The 17,834-nt window shown below is 40.2% G+C and overlaps 1 protein-coding gene across 1 annotated transcript; it reads left to right on the plus strand.

The window, feature by feature from the left end:
* The first annotated feature begins 225 nt into the window (after window positions 1-225).
* Window positions 226-12,084, plus strand: LOC140230042 (protoporphyrinogen oxidase-like). The gene is made up of 9 exons (XM_072310246.1): window positions 226-348; window positions 2,671-2,805; window positions 4,096-4,344; window positions 5,532-5,679; window positions 6,407-6,612; window positions 7,111-7,180; window positions 9,174-9,406; window positions 10,681-10,873; window positions 11,814-12,084. The coding sequence occupies exons 1-9, from the start codon at window positions 226-228 to the stop codon at window positions 11,939-11,941; spliced, it is 1,485 nt and encodes a 494-aa protein (XP_072166347.1). The 3' UTR covers window positions 11,942-12,084.
* The last annotated feature ends 5,750 nt before the right edge of the window (window positions 12,085-17,834 follow it).

Below are 17,834 nucleotides of genomic sequence, written 5' to 3' on the forward strand. Positions count from 1 at the left end.
CTTTGTAATTAAAAGATTACAAAACTTTTGACATTTGGGCACAAGATAACCACTTATTGAATAAAATTCCCACGCTTATTTGCAGAAATCCATCCTTTGGAGGCTAGTAGCTCTTGAAAGGACTTTGACTGCCGTGACTATAAGTTCTATAATGGTTACTTTAGATCAACACGGAGCGCCTTGACTCGAGGCTAAACACATAGCAGAATCGAGTGTTGTGCAATCATGGCGGTTCGGCGAGCAGACGTGGTAGTTCTGGGAGGCGGAATATCGGGTCTTGCGTCTGCATTTTACCTAACTTCACCCCAGAATACAGGAGCGTCTGACAGGCAAAAGGGACACAAGAAGGTGAGATTAATCGGTAATGGCGTAAATGTCTTGGCAATACAATAGAAGAGTCGTGTCAGTACCGAGTGCCTTTGCGGCAGCAGACGGTGGCTTGCAATATTCTTCCCCCGGAGTTTCGGGCGATGTGAAGCAGCAATTTCCGCTCTGCGTGACCATGACCGTGTGTCCTGACTCCTGTGCAGCAATAACGATTTAAATGCAATGATGGTCACCTCAGGCACCAGAGCTCTTTGTTCGAATGTTGCTGCATATGATATCAATAGACAGTTGTCAATAGACATTTAGTCATTCGTACCAGAATCTGGGACTAAACATGATGATAAGATTTACATGTAGCTACCAGCGCGCAGCGCGGCGTACATAACGAGATGACCAAAGTTTATCTACCATCCAAACACAGTCACAGCTCTGAAAAATAGATAACTAGAAAGTAGAAGCAGATGTGGACATTCTCACCAGTTTGAAGTACAATTCTCCAGACTGGAATTGGAAGTCCACAGGAACTCATTCTTTCCCCGCACAATTAAAGGATGGAATGAACTTCCTTTTTCTAAATCACACAAACTGATTCAGCTAAATTTAAAGAGATGTTACTTAATGGAATAATTGTGACCCGCGACAACGGTTTCAGGCAAAAGTCGCAAGAGCAAATTCCCTCCTAGGCGGGGTACAAAGATTTTGACCATTATTTTTGTCGATTTGGGTTTTTTGCAGAAATAGAATCTTTGATATGTTTTCTACATCTACACTAAATTTCATAGCATAAGACTACGTTTTTCCTATCAGAATTTGAATTTTAAGCACCCTATGTTGGATCGCACTCGTCAGTTTCGAGCTTCTTTCGAACGCCGCGGCAATATCCCCAGCGTTGCTACGGCGCAGGGTCTCGCATGCGATTGGCTGGTGCGTCGCACACATTTACATAATTTGGCTTTCGGAGACACAAGTTGCAGCGTTTTGGGAATACTTTGTCCACGCGTGCATGATTACATGCTCCATTTTTCTTGCTAAAGTGGGATACGCTTGCTCTGCAGTGCGTGCTCTTCGTTTGGCTTTCTATCCAAACTATTCTACCGCATTGTTCGACAACGGAAGTGAAACAAAAATCATGTAGCACGACATAATCGTGTGAAAAGGAAAAAAATAGTCTACTTGTACATGTAATAAAAATTATGACAGCAGACTGACTCAAGGGAAGGATGATGAGAGGAAAGGAGAGGTCACATGTAACCAGTTATATTCAAATACTACACATCAAGATCGCACCAAACTAACGAGGCGTACGTGTTTGTTTGTTTGTTTTGATATAATCAACACCACCGAACAAGGCAACATATGCATGGCTTTTAAAAGCAAAACATACAGGAATCGAGACCCTTGCCAGCACTTGCATTTTTTCTGCCTTCAAAAGGGTCGCCAATGATAAAGTCAAATCAACAACAATAAAAACGCGATTTGTAAATGTGTGGATTCGCCACCCGCTCCTGTTACATGCACATGGTCATGGCATGTGGATGCCATTGCGTAATGCGTGCACCATACACAATGTACACCATACGTGCAATTATCGTATTTGACTCTCTCAGTGAGCCAATCAGAAGGCGATGTGGTTGCTAGAGGCGGAGCTTAACATCGATTGTCACCATCGTACGGATGGGTGATTCTCATCTCGCGTCGCCGCTCGGACACTGTCTTTGAGTAAGAGGTGAAACTTCAAAGCCCGTTTTCTCGCAATTTTGTCTGGCTAACAACTTAAAAAGTGCATATTATTTCCCTTTCCATGCCCACTTATGGTCCCGAAGAATACAAGTGTTTTATATCAATGGAAAGCTTAGGAAATGGGCAATGTGATTCAGTAAAAAAATAAATTTTCAAAATGTCCGACTTTTGCCTGAAACCGTTGTCGCGGGTCACAATTGTTTAAACATCCACCCTCCGGCACCTCCAGTTAAAACTCCAGTGGGAGGTAAGCATTTAGGAGGATCCCAAAGTACCTGTACCCTACCAAGTAACTAACACCAATTTTGAAGATCCACTCATAAATCTAGTCTTATGCTTTTTCAACATCTTCTTCAGCTGATGTTCACATGCTTTTGTCTCAAAGTATAAATGTTACATGTCAATGAGTATTAGACATCATTTCAGATTGATTCAGAATACATGTATGTATGAGCAGTGCTGTTAACTTTTCAGGTGGTAATATTTTTATCTTCTTAAATTGTGAAAATTTTGTGATACCTAGTTGAATTTTGTAGAGCCTTCAAACAAAGTGAAGAGAGAATGAACATGTGACAAAGATGCTATCATTGTGTTATTCCCTAGATTGTACTTTTGGAAGGAAGCCCGCGCATTGGAGGATGGATCCACTCAAATTTAACTCCAGAGGGAGCTGTTCATGAAAGAGGAACACGCAGTATCCGTCCAGCTGGCATCGTGGGGAAGAACACCCTTGATCTGGTAATGAATGCCAAATCGTTCAATTCTATCAACTTGATCCTTGGAAGGGAAATTTAAATACAGTGGGTGATACTAGTAGTCAAGATCCAAGATGATCTTGAATGTCCTGTCATACTTATCATGTGGCTGCCCCCCTACATACATTGTAATTATTAATATGGGATACAGTGGCTGATCCAGAGGGGGGGGGGGGGGGGGATGCATTGGGCGCACTCCCCCTCCTTTTTTTAGTTAAAACAAAAGGAATAAAAACAAAAAAAAATGGAGGGGGTGCATGTGCCCCCCCCCCCCTTTAATTTTGCAAAGGCGCCTCCCCTTTATGGAATTCCTGGATCCACCCCTGGGATATAAAGGCAAATGAAAAGAAATATGACCATTTTGAGTCATTCTTAGTTTGCAATGAATTGATTGATAGCTTCTCAGGCTCATGATCAGTAGCGAATACCATTGAAAACACAGACTCACACACAGAGGAGAATGATGAATTGCACAAGTTTTAGTTTTGACAAATACACTGCAAAACCAGAAACGTGTTCATGGCATGAAACTTTCGAGAACCTTCGGAGTCAATATTAAACACAAAACAAAACTGAATGTGCACCTAGCTCTCAAGTCGCATAGTTTGGAAGTATGCAGTTCTAGTCATATTTGATGCACTAGGCCTAACTGGTACAGAAGCGGTAATGTGGTACAAGTCAATTTACTTGTACACTGGACAGCATCATAATGGCATTCAGTGCATTGTTATTTGTGTAGACAAAAACTTTTGCATGCTTTGTACTCTCTCAAATCTTGCCCCCTTGTGAAATTCATGTAAGTTTCATGCATGAGAAAGAAATTCTGGTCTTGCAGTAGCCATGAAATCTGCACTCCACTGAGTGGCATGTTCAGAGGGGGTGTACCAGACACGTGTGCATCCCCCATTATTTCTTTGTTATTAAAACAAAATGAAAAAAAAACGAGAAAAATGGAGGGGGCTGCACCCCCTTTGATTTGATAAAAGCGCCCCCGCTTTATGGAATTCCTGGATCTGCCCATGCCAGTGAGTCCTGCTCAAGCTCTAGATTGCAATGTGCTGCTTTCAAGTCTTAGTATCATGCTGCTTTTACAAAGACATTCACAAAAAAACAACGAAACACAACAGGAAAAAATAAGGCATAATCACTGCATTATTTTACCTTCAGGTCCACACGCTTCATGCGCACCATCTTTATATGTTGTCTTTTGGAGCATTTCCTTTCAACTACTATTTGATAAGTCTTTTCTCTGATGTTACTGTCGGATGTGCAGGTGTCAGCGATTGGTATAGAAGACCAGGTGGTTCCGGTTACGAGGAGTCACCCAGCCACCCAAAACCGCTTCATCTACACCCCTGGAGGTCTGCATCGCCTCCCCTCATCTCTGGGAGGCTTGGTGAGGCAGCAGACACCGTTCTCTCAGTCTCTGGCCGCCCGACTGGCGAGGGAGCCCTTCGCCCCGCGTTGCCACGAGGAGGACGAGACGATCCATGACTTCTTCTCCCGCAGGTTGGGTAGAGAGGTAAGACCGCAGTGGTGATGATAGGAAGAGTTGTGTTGAAAAATTCTCTATCGATGAAGTATCCGATCTGAATGCCATAGAAATGCCAAAAAATCTGCTGAAATGTTTACTAGTGGCAGACTTTTTATCAATGTTTGGAAAGCTCATATACTATGTACATGTGACTCCCATTGTAGCAGTCTTTGGGACTAGATGTCTAGCAGTTTTTCATTGATACACAAAAATCATAATTTTGTTACAACCAAACAAAAAATGAATATTATAATGGAGAAATTCAGATCTTGATATCATAGATATATTTCTTGTTTACCAAATAATCTGCTGAAATGCTTTCTAGTTAGCAGACTTTTTATCAATGTTTGGAAAGCTTATATACTTTGCACAGGTGACTCCCGACAGAGTCTGTGGGACTAGCATTTTTTCATTGATATAATCACATACACCTGTATATCATAATTTTGTCATAACCACAGAAATAATGGATGTATTGTAAAGATTATAATTTGGGATCTGATTTTTTACTTTGTTGTGCAAAAATGTCTTGATAAAATGGTGTTTGTTACAATGGGAACACACTGTATTAAACACAGAGAAAGGAATGTTCGACATTACTTCAACTTTTTCTAAAAAGGATACACAGAGCGAGGTGCCGTGGGAGAGTGTCTCTTCAACACTGTGCACACATACTCCAGGTTGCTGTTATGTAATGGTAGCTTTGTATAGTAATGGAGTCGGCTGTTACATCAGGAAATGTCCAATCCTATCATAATCTGAACATTAGATTGACTAGGTCAAGACAGAGCAATGCCCTAAAAGTCAGTGGTGCTTGGTATAGTTGTCAGTCGGTGCCCAGCCAAAATTGGTTAAAAACTTACCACCTGACTGCCTAGGAGACTGATTTTGGGGATTGTGACCATAGCCTGACAGAGAGAGGTGTTGATGTGGATGTCTGATGTTGATAATCTTCAAAATTTTTGAATGATCGAACATTTTTTTTAACCCGTCGAGGACGAGTCCAGAGGATACTTGGGCAAGTGTCTATGAGAAATGCATGTTGTAGCAAAATCAGTCCGTCCTCAGCGGCTTTAATGATTGTCATATAGAAATAAGTTGGAAATTGCAAGAGCTCTCTTATATACATTGTATCTGTATAATGTTCTTGTGATGACTTCTCATGTTGCCTGTAGGTGGCCGAATTTTTGGCAGATCCATTCTGTCGGGGAATATTTGCAGGCAACTCCAGGGAGCTCAGCATGAAGGCATGCTTTCCCGCACTTTTCGACGCCGAGCGAAAGTACGGTTCAATCATTCTTGGCAGCATGCGCAGTAAACCAGGTAAGTAGTATCATTTTGTGTGCGATGTTGTTTCTCCATTGTAGAAGACCTATCCAGACTTTATTGTGCTGTTTTAGTAATCTGTTTGGGAATGAAATGCAGTATTCTTGCATGCCTTTTCGTTTGTTTATAAAACTTATTGAATACATGATATAGACAGAATTCAACATATATTTCTAGCAAAATGAAAGGGCACTTGACTGTTATACCTCTTTCAGAAATCAAGGAGAACAATGTCACCCTTACCATGAGTCAGTAACAAGTTGAGAGAAAATGTACTTTTCATAGAAGATAGAAGTTTGTGGAATTCTCTTTTGTATTCTTTTTACGTTCTTGTCCTCCAGTAATGTCACAAACTGTAGCAGTCTTCTCATCCAGCAATAGCAGCACTAAAATTTAAAAGATTCATCACTTGTGAATGGAGTGTCTGATTTTCTTTAAACTTTCACTGATGTGTTCTTTCAATATTGATGCATACACTCGATCCACACATACATAATGTATATTTCGTATCAGGGCAATTACCCCCTGGCTAAATACTGGTTAGTGATGAGGACAGAGTTAGGGTTAGGGTTAGGGTTAGGATTAGGTTCAGGATTAGGATTAGGGTTAAGTCAGGAGAAGGGTCCAGGGTACTTGCCCTAGACCTGTATATTTGGGTGAAATTTGTCCTTTAAAAATGATATGAATAGAATCACAAGTCAAAGTTTGTCTCTTTGGACCTCAGAAAAAGTTCCAGATGTTGGGAAGACCAGATTGGCACAGCAGGCCGCAGAGGAGAAGTGGGCCAGCTGGACCTTAACCAATGGGCTCCAAACGCTGCCAAATAAGCTCTCTGATTGGCTCATCCAGCAAGGGGTCGAAGTTCACAGTTCTACTCCATGTGTCAAGGTGGAGTTTGGTCATAGAGATGAAGGAGATTTGTCCCGGCAGGTGAGAGAAATTGTAGTCTTCTGTTTGGATGATGTCAAAACAGAGTTGCCAATTTGTGTATCTTTGCAATATTTAGTGATTTTTTTTTTCCAGCCTAACTGTCATAATACAGTTTAGAAATGGAGAATATCTTTTATGATGAGAATTATACAGAGCATGAATTGTATACAATTTTCCCATTTTAGGGCCAAATGTGTGTATGTGTGTGTGTGTGTGTTGTTTTTTTTTTTTTTGCATTTGCAGAGTGTGGCATCTCTGTCTTAGTTAGTGCTGTATCTAGTACTTTGATAACAATGAGGGAGAATATCAGCCGTCGACCATCGTACATGTGTGTACATTGAGAAATGTATAACTATTTGTAAACTTTCGGTATCATGTAAAGACTCTAAGGTTATTGATAAGGTGTTTCTGTCCCTCCTCAAGATTGACATCAGAAATTTAAGTTGGTTGAATGTGGCAGATTATCAAATTGCCCCCTATCCCTCACCACCCTTGCAGGTTGCCCAGGTTACAACAGAGGATGCTGTGTGGGAGGCTGAGCACATCATTTGTTCGACGTCGTCACAAGGTATCGAGTTATGTTTGCAATACCTTCTTTTTGGGGGATTCTTTGTGAACATTACTCTCTCTGTATAAGTACCAGAAAAAAGGTGCCTGTTAAAAACCAATTCAAGATCTTGCAAAATGTGGTTTACAATTACAGTGGTATGAGCTAATCCAACTCATCAACTAATATGTACAGTGCACTCGCATTATAACAAAGAGCATGGTTATAACAAAATTCCAGTTACAACGTAGTAAAAATTCAGGTCCCAACATTATCTGCTATATGTTATTTATTGTTTATTCATTTGGTTATGACAAAATTTCAATATAAAGAAAGAAAAGTGCCAGTCCCGAGGACGACTTTATTACAGGAGTTGATTGTAATCCACAGTGGCTGTACAATCTTATACTAGTATACTTTGACAGTGACTTGAAAACCTGTATCATCTTGAGTATGAACATGCCTCAAATGCCTACTTGTACTAAATGTATACTTTTAATACATGTATAATGCATGTAATAGTCATGTACAAACTGTAGACCTTGTTGTCTGTATTGCCTAAATAAAAAAAGGTGCTGAACACACTGGGCAAAGCACCTTCAGTGCTTTGCATGTGTGGGCTTGATGCTCAAGAGTCCCCCACCAGTGCTAGGATTTCAGGGACAGTGTGTACAACATTATGGTGTTTTCTGTGCCAATATGCACTCAAAGCATGCAATGGGTTGAGCAATCTTATACCATATCAGCATAATACTAAACATATTACAATGTGTGTATTAAGCATTATGATTAACTACTGTACATGTATCATGGCTAAATTGAGCATTATTGTCCCCGCCGAACGAGTTCGAGCAGGGGACTATGAAACGGGCTCCGTACGTGTGTGTGTCCGTGTGTCCGTCTGTCCGTCCGTCTGTCCGTGTGTGCGTCCGTGTGTGATCAAAATCTTCAATTTGCTACTTCCCTGTCATTTATGAGCCAATTTTGATTCTGTTTGTTTTATATGATAGCACTACATGGGAGCTTTGAAACTTCTACACAGAATTTCAGTTGTGACCTTTGACCTTGACCTTTGACCTATATTGTACATTTTGCTACAAAATGCTACTCCTTCGCCATTTCTAACCCGATTTCGATTCCGTTTGCTTTATGTGATGGCACTAGTTGAGGGCTTCAAAACTTTTACACAGAATTTTGACCTTTGACTTCTTTGACCTTTGACCTTGATTTTTTGACCTGTATTGTACATTTTGCTACAAAATGCTACTCCTTCGCCATTTCTAACCCAATTTCGATTTTGTTTGCTTTATGTGATAACACTAGGTGAGGGCTTCAAAACTTTTACACAGAATTTTGACCTTTGACTTCTTTGACCTTTGACCTTGATTTTTGACCTGTATTGTACATTTTGCTACAAAATGCTACTCCTTCGCCATTTCTAACCTGATTTCGATTCCGTTTGCTTTATGTGGTGGCACTAGGTGAGGGCTTCAAAACTTGTACACAGAATTTTGACCTTTGACTTCTTTGACCTTTGACCTTAATTTTGGACGTATATTGTACAATGGCTACAAAATGCTACTCCTTCGCCATTTCTAACCCGATTTCGATTCCGTTTGCTTTATGTGATGGCACTAGGTGAGGGCTTCAAAACATGTACACAGAATGTTGACCTTTGACCTTTGACCTTGATTTTTGACCTGTATTGTACATTTTGCTACAAAATGCTACTTCCGGCGGGGACATATAATACGCACCGCGTAATTTCTACTTTTCCTTGTTATGAATGCAGGGGTTTCCATCCATAGCTCAGTGGGTAAGAGGATCGGTCTAGCAATCCAGAGGTCTTGTGTTCAAATCCAGATGGAATCCCATTTTCTTTGCTCAGTTTATTTTTCAATGTTTTTTTATATCTTTTTGGCCAGTTTCTCTTTTGTTTTCATTTATGATTTAAATTCCTATGAATTTATCACATCTGAACATGCTTCATGATTCTTCTTGTAACCATCACTAGTTGCCCAGGCCTTGCTGCCGGCTGAACACAGCCGTCTGTCTGACCTCCTCTCTGCCATCACCAGCTGTGCCGTGGCCGTGGTCAACCTGGAGTTCGACGACCTCCGGCTGCCGGTCAATGGCTTCGGCTACCTGGTCCCATCCTCAGTGCCTTCCAAGATCCTGGGCGTCGTCTTCGACTCCTGCGCATTCCCCGAACTTGACAGAAGGAAAGACCCTACGACAAGACTGACGGTGAGTTAACCCATTAATAACTGAACCATCCGAAACCATCCACCTTGACCCATTGAAGACGAGTCCCAAGAATACTCCAGCAGGTGTCTATGGAAAATACGTATTGTAGGAAAATCGGCCCGTCCTCAATGGGTTAATACTCACTGAAATGCCCGAAACAGTCTGTCTGCTTTTTTGTAGTTTTGTGTTTTACTATTTTTATTGTTTTTATATAGATATTATATAACATAATTTTAAAGAGGTAAAAGGTCAACAAAAGTACAATATATGTCAGAATTGCTTCTGTGACACAGTACCATTCTCTTGGTAAAATCTTTATAGGCTTTCAAATAAACATAACTTATGATAGACAAAAATAAACATGCAGTGAGTTATTTTACGTGATTTAGAAAGGTGTCGAAATGAGAGTAATATTGATGTACCTTCTAGGGAACACTAGGCCATTATTTATGGAATCTCCAGTTGCTAGAGGGTTGATTATGCAGCAAGAGTTCCTAATGGTAACACACATGTTCACAAAAACTCATACTAAATGGCATTACTCTTTGGCGGAATTAAATTTCAACAATAATTTGCCAAATATTTTCTCCGAGCCACCCCAATTAGATATACTAAAAGCATGCCAATACCTGCTCAGGGTTGGATCCAGGAATTCTGTAAGGGGGGGCAACTAATATTTCTGGTGCCACTTTCGGATTTCATTTCTTTTTTTTTTCTTTTTTCTTTTGTTGTAACCGGAATTTTGTTATAACCATGTCCATAATGGGAGTGCCCCGTACAATTAAATTCTAGGTATATTGAAATCTGTGTGCATGTGCGCTTACCAAATGCTGTGTTTTAAAGATGAGTACCGCTTGTTTCACCAGGACTATGCCCAAGGTTTACAGACATATTGTCGCTTGGATGACAAGACCTCGTATCTACAAAATGTCAAATATGTTCAGGAGAGTAAAAAAAACATGGCAGCCAAAGCACTGTATCCAATGAGATAGACATTCCTTTGACATGCCATGGTGGCACTTTTTTTTTAGGTAAGACAGCAAGGATTTGGACGGGACATCACTTAACTGATTATCTGACCATTAATCCAAAAAGTCAATGTCACCAAAATTTCAGATACAACCTGAAGGTCTTGTCACCCCAGCGACGATATGTGAAGTAGTGCTATGCAAGGAAAGCACTTAAAGAGAAGTGACATACCTGTCCCCAACTCATCCCATACCTCAACACAAAGAAAAAAATAATAAATAATAAATAAAAATATTTTCACACAGTGCATGATGGGAGGAGCTTGGTTCAACGAACTCTTTGGTGACCCCAACCATTCCGATCTGGATGACCTTTTGCACTCTGCCCTGGAGGCTATTAAGAACCAGATGGGCATCAACCAGCAACCAGCCTACGCAAAGGTCAACATTTTGCACGACTGCATCCCGCACTACAAACTGGGACACACAAAGCTTGTAGGTGAGTATTTTAGACTTTTATTAGCCTTCTTCAAAGGAAACCCCCTCTTTTTTAGCATGGGAGAAAACTAAATTTAAGCTGAAGGAAATGCGTCTCAAAGGGAATCCAAACCCAAAAGAGCAATGTGGATTGAATGAAAGCAGCAACATTTGGAGAACACATCAGTGAAAGTTTGAGGAGAATTTAACCATTGATGCAGAAGTTGTGAATTTTTAAAGTTTTGGTGTTGGAACTGCTTGATGAGGAGACTACGAGAGGCTATAACGTATGTGTGGACAACAATATTAAGAAAATATAAAGGGAATTCAATAAAAATTCATTTTTCATGAAAATTACACATTTCATCAACTTGATACTAGGGAGCTTTAGATTTTAGACGCGCGGACGTTCAAAGGAAAAAAAATGTTCTGAGCGTGTGCAGAAGCGCGCGTAAAGTCAATCTATTTTTAGCTTGCGTCGCCCGAGTTTTTCACTACGTGCACTGGGCTATTTTTACGTCCGCACAATTTGAGACATAGAGAGCTTCTTCATGCACTGATCATATGGGGGCGCGATTTTATTTTTTATACGTTGCGTCCCAGCGTAATCTAAAGCTACTTTTCCACACGACGCGGGGAGAGGAGAACGTCCAGCGCACTCGTCGTCTCAAATGTCCGCGCGTCTAAATCTAAAGCTCCCAAATGACAATAATAAGGGTAGCAATTATTCCCCTGTTCTTTGAAAGCGGTTGATCACGTGCTCTTTCATCATGCTAGAAAAGTGAATTTTTGTGGAATTCCCTTTATATTTTCTTTTTTAACTACTACTTCCTTTGGCTTCAACATTGTGCATGTGGCATTGTACAATATGCTCTATCCAGTGTGTATGTAATATCGATGGCTACAATTCCCCTGATTATATAACTTGTGTTGTTTTTGTTTTGTTGTTGTTGTTAACTCAGACGACATCCAATCATACATCAAGGACCATCGGTTACCTCTGACCCTAGTAGGGGCATCCTACCGAGGAGTCAGCGTCAATGACTGTATAATGCAGGCCAGGCAAGCGGTTCAAGCCCTGGACACATGAAGGAATGGAGAGAAATATATGGATTGCTTCAATTACATCGATCTACGGAATCTTTACGTACTTCCTGAGCATGTGTTGTCTGTGGCAAACCAGTGGCTTGCCTGTCTTAGCAAATTCTACCTTAGGCCAAAAAGATTTACAGAACTTACTACAAACTTGTATATGCTTCTACCATATTTTATGTACCTGTTTTTGTCCAATAGAAGAACATATTTTTGAAAGAAAAATTATATTATTGATTTTTTTTTTTTCAAACTTAGATGTAGTGTGTTTACATGTACAGTAGTATGTGCAATTTTCCATATTTTTTAAGCAGAATTATGTTTTTATCATGCCTTCAAAATGCATTGGGTGTTTTGTGTGTATGTTGCTGTGGTGATTTTGATCTACAACTGAACCAGGATGCCGTCAAAGAAACTATGTTGAATATGAAAGAGGCAGTTGATAGCTCTTTGCCAGGCACCAAGGCCAGAAATCACTGTTGCATATGATTCAATCTGCCCCCCACGGAAAAAAGCAGTAACTGACATTTTTATGAATGTTTACTTTTTTGCAAAAATGAATAGTTTACCCAATGCTCTCCAATGTTAATAGGTCAGTTTTGAAAAAAAAAAAATGAAAGTGACCAAAAATGCAATTTTTCACTTTTGCAAAAAGCAGTAACTGCATCCAGTTGATTCAACTTTGCAAGTTTCCCCACGGAAGAAAGCAGTAACTAACAAAGCCCACGGAAGAAAGCAGTAACTGACAATTTAGTCTAATCATTCAGACTCTGTATAGTCCTTCCTGTATATTTTTTCCCTAATACCATTTATTTTTTCTACTATTTTTTTTCTTTAACAATGTAAACAGCAGTTTCTTCCATAATTTAGGGGAGTACATATAAAAAGATTGTTTCACCAGTAACTTGACTCTGCCCGCAGGGAATCATATGACAAGTTGTAGAAAAAGCTTCTTTCTGGAGACTAGCAAACCTGGCAGACTCAGCGCGCTCATAGTGCAGAATACGCGTGCAGCTAGCTGCATGCGCATAAATTCTGCATGCAGTAACTAGCTAAACATTGCATCACATCATATCACAGTCATCACTTGCACAGTATTGCAGGTCTGGTAGAGTCTGAGTGATCATGCCAGTGCTAACCATGGTGTCACACAGTTTCTGCGGTCCAGGCATGCCTGTAAATCTATCATGAATTGCAGAGGAAAAGTCATGTTAGCCATGGCTTTGGCCAGAACCAGAACCAGAAAATCTAGGTGAGCTGAAAATATATTGAACTTGAAGGGAGATGAGCACTAGTATTAATACACTAACGTTAGTCTAACGTTAGATGTAGGCCCTAAAGTTAGGTCTACCAGATCTAACGTTACAGAGTAGATCTAGGCCTAGAGTCTAATCTATTGTTAACTGTTTAGTGTTAGACAAAATGTCAGTAGGCCTAATCTAACGTAATAGATCTAGGTCTAGCACTAACATTGGGCATAGATCTGTAGTCTAGCTTAAGTGTAAACGTCAGAGTTCGACTAGGATCTAAGACGAAGAGACTTGACTTTATTGTCTAGTCCAGGGTCATGTGTCAAGGGCCAGGCCGGGCACTCCAAAGTTCAATTAGGCTAGGTTACATGTACCTTACTTTTACACAGAATGCCATTCAATCGACAAGACCTAGTCTAGGTCTAGCGTTAGGTCCTGGATCTTATAGATCTAGACTAACCAGAAAGTAGAAGAACTTTATAACCTGGTGGTGGTAACAATTCTCCTCCTATGGTCATGTGACATGTGCAGTTACTGCTTTTTTCCATGGGGAAAACAGCAGACTCCTGGTCGTCTGCAGTTACTGCTTTTTTCCGTGGGGAAACTACCCAGAATCAAGGGTGAGCCACCGCAGTAACTGCATTTTCCTAAATAACATTCAAAAAATAACGGAAACATAATTTTTTCCTAGGTATTGTTAGACAACTAGGTATGGTGCATAATCATACCACAAAATTATTTTTGAATGTTTCTGTGTTTTTAAAGAATCTGCAAAAAACACAAAATCGCATTTATCTCAGCTCTGCAGCTATGCAGTTACTGCTTTCTTCCGTGGGGGGGGGGGGGGGGCAGAAATGCTACGAGTGTATTACATTGGTCGAGAAATGAGCATGGACAATTATGCCATGTTTGTAGGAATGAATGTGGTACTGAAGTGCTATTTTTGTCATTTTGTACTTACTACTGTACAATTGTGTCTCCTTTTCAAATGTGCATGGGTAATACAGCATGTCCATAAACGTATTAGGGTAATTTCCCCCCCCCCCCCCCCTGCTTAATACTGGTCAGTGATAAGATTAGAGTAAAGATTAGGGCTAGGTTTGGGTTAGAGTCGGGGGAAGGGTCTGGGGTAATTGTCCAGGGGCTAATTGCCGTAAACCCGTCCGTAATTTGTGTAAATCTTGTGCATCATGTCTGTGATGTCTATATAACTGAGATTGATAAATATGACTGAAATGAAAACTAAGTCCTGACTCCGGTCAAAGGTCATGTTCGAGCCCTCATAAAGGAACCAAACCGAACCTTTCCATACTGTATCATACCTTACCGTACCAGCACACTACCATCTGCTGTGGTGTCATGATACCCAAAGTTATAACAGTCCCCTTCCATTCCACTATGATGACCATCTCCTCACCTCCGGCCAGTCATCGACCTCTATACCAATATACTCCCTGCCTCCACTGAGTCTCTGTCCTCTGTCATCCCTGAAGTATACCACCAGAATATATTGAAGAATGGTGCCCTTGTTCTCTCACATAATCAGACAACGTCCAGCCCCATCTCCCAATTATGTAGTCCCAAGTATTCTGTACTGTAAAATATAATATTTGCGGCATGAAATTTTCGCAAATTTGAGCCGACAGCCTTTTTTGCGCCATGAAATTTTCGCGAATTGACACTGCCATTCAATGCATATAGTATAAACAAGAATTTTCATGCGCATTTTAATTTCACAAATCGCAAAATTAAAATGCACGCAACTGGGTTGAGTCAACCATAAACATCCTGTCCTACCACAGCCATTATAGAGGACTCCCATTATAACAAAGTCTTCGGGACCAGCAGTTTTCTTTCATTATAATTTATATCGAAATTCCGTTATAACCAAACAAATAAGCAATAAAAAAAATAGAGGATATTGTTGTGGCCAAAGTTTTTATTGTGCTGTAACCAGAACTTTGTCATAACCATGTTCTTTATACCGGGAATCCACTGTACTTTGAAATGGTGTAGAGTTGAACCACCCTCAAACCAAGGAGGTACTACCCCCTTTGCTGAAACAAGTTCTGACTTTGTTTCTCGAAAAACTTAAGTTTTGCCCAGTTGATTACCTTCAAGGCTCCATCCCCATTCACCTCGTCATAGTCCTGTATGTCGCTCATTGTGTGTATTTGCTGTATCTTGTGAATTATAAGGTTCAGGAAGATTTGACTCTTGGTGTGAAAGGACATACCACAAGAAACCTCTCAAATAAAATACATTTTGAAACATATTCACTTTGTGTCGCAAATCATTCTTCAGCGTACCTTCTAAGAACTCGATTCCCAATACATTGTACATACGATACCATATCATAAGGGCCGGCAGAACTGGGGGGGGGGGGGGATTGGGGGCCCCTCACTTTTTTTGCACCATACAAAGGAATACTAAGGTGTCACCACTTTGCCCCCCCCCCCTTTTCTTTTTTTCACCCCAGAAGTGCATAGATGCCCATGCAAGCTTGTATTAGCTATTTTTTTTCTTTTCTTTCTTTTTTTTTTAAAGAATAACATGCGGCATTTCGTGCTATTATACAATGCAAGTGTTAATACTAAAAATTGCCACCGACCTGTTTATAATGGCCAACTGTTTACAGCGGCCATTTTTGTCATTTCCCTTGGGTAGCTGCTATTGACAGGTTTGGTTGTATTTCTTGATCGAGTAAGAGGGTTCATACATTCTATACAGTATGTCCCCCCTCCCCCCCTCCCAAAAAAAAAAAAAAAATAGAAACTGCAATCAAATTTTCGCATTGATAACACCCAATATGATTAAACCGTCTAAATGCTACTTCAAGGTCTTAAAATATATACATCTTAGCTCTATTTTGCAGAAAACCCCATTCAATTTGGTTCAGTGGTCACAGAGAAATGTGGATTGTTGTAAAGCATGTCATGGGTCAAATTCTTCCAAGTTTAGCACTTGGATGCTCTTGGCACTGCATGTTAATGTGTAAGCACAATAGACAGAACTTGGAGGAAAGAGATTCCTGACATGCTCTACAAAAATCCTCATTTCCACAAAAGGAAATAAAATGGGATTTTCTGTAAGATGTGGGCCATGAGTTATAACTTTAGTTTCATACCCTGAAAATGTATTTGGAGTGCTTCACTGTTTTTCAAAGTTATCGTTGAGGAGGGTACCAAATGTATTTTCTTTCTTTTTTTACAGGATGCTTTTGGAACACATCAGGTAGGCCTAATGGTCCACTTATACACTAGCTGAATTAACCATGGTACTTACACGTGCTTTCTTATTATTTAGGCATATTTCTAGGTATTGTTGAATTGGGAATTTTAATGTGTTTTGAAATGATGAACTTTATTTCATTTTCGGATTGATGCAGCTCAAGGAATAACGAACATCACCCCGGGATCCATATTTGAGATGTCACTGGTTTCACTTGGAGAGAGCTGACAGATAGTGCAATAAATGCTTATACACCTTGTACTATACGTTATTATAAGCAGGGCTGTCAACTATTGTGCAATTAGTATGAGACTCGTGCAATTAAAGGAACTGTTTAGGCCTACCATAGGGAGCAGTGATTTAAAAATGTTAAGTTATCACATTTGATGACGTCGCTTAAAGGGGACCTCCGGATGATTTTCAGACTTTTACATTTGAACAACTATAAATTAGTTATACCGAGTACAGAGTTTCAGAATTTGTAGTGATTGGGTTGAGGAATAAGAATGTTTTCAAAATTTACAACAAATTGCAATGAACAAGGACGATGACATGGCAGCCTCACCATAAGAATGCAAGAGTTGGGGCTCAAGGAAGCAGAACAAAAGAAGATGGCATGCATACATTCTACACAGGTGAACTTGTTAAGCAAGTGGTATTGTAATGGAATTACACTGCTACATTACTAAAATATGTGAGGCTCCTACGTCATCAACATTGTTCAGTGTAATTCGTTTAAGATTTTTCAGAGTATTGTTTCTCTGCTCAAGGACAACAATAAATTCTACAAATCTATACATGGAGCCGTTGATTTATGTACTACATGTACTTGATGTGTAATTATGAAAATCGTCTGGAATGCCCCTTTAATGCATATTTATTTACGTTCGAGTTAATTCATTTACATCGTGAGTGTACCGCTCTGCCTTGGTCATTCAACAATTTTTCTACCTGTTATATCTCTCAAATCATTGCAATGATTGTCTGGTAATTGTCGCGATCAATTCATTTTGAGAGCGCTGTCCTCATTCGGTGCGTAAGAGAGAGCACAAGATCAACGTGCAGTACTATCTCATGAATATGTATTAGTATAATCGTTTTCTATACGCGATTGGCTGAGCGCCCAGCTACGTAATACTGTACTGCGGAACGTTCGAGAATAGGCCCTACGCCCACACTACCAGTTTCGCTTTGCAATATACATGTGTTAAATGTCATAATAATCGGCTGCGTGATGTGCGCAGCTCATTCGCTGTGTGGACCACATTCGGGACAGGATACAGGATAAATTACGGATAGGTGTTCTCCTCCGGTGTATGATCCTTGTTTTGCTGAGATTACAAATATGTTGCTACTCAAGACAGTTGCCATTCTTTTAATATTTGATCCTACATTTGCCTTTACGCGCGC

Source organism: Diadema setosum, chromosome 6, assembly GCF_964275005.1.
Source record: "Diadema setosum chromosome 6, eeDiaSeto1, whole genome shotgun sequence".
NCBI classification, from domain to species: domain Eukaryota; kingdom Metazoa; phylum Echinodermata; class Echinoidea; order Diadematoida; family Diadematidae; genus Diadema; species Diadema setosum.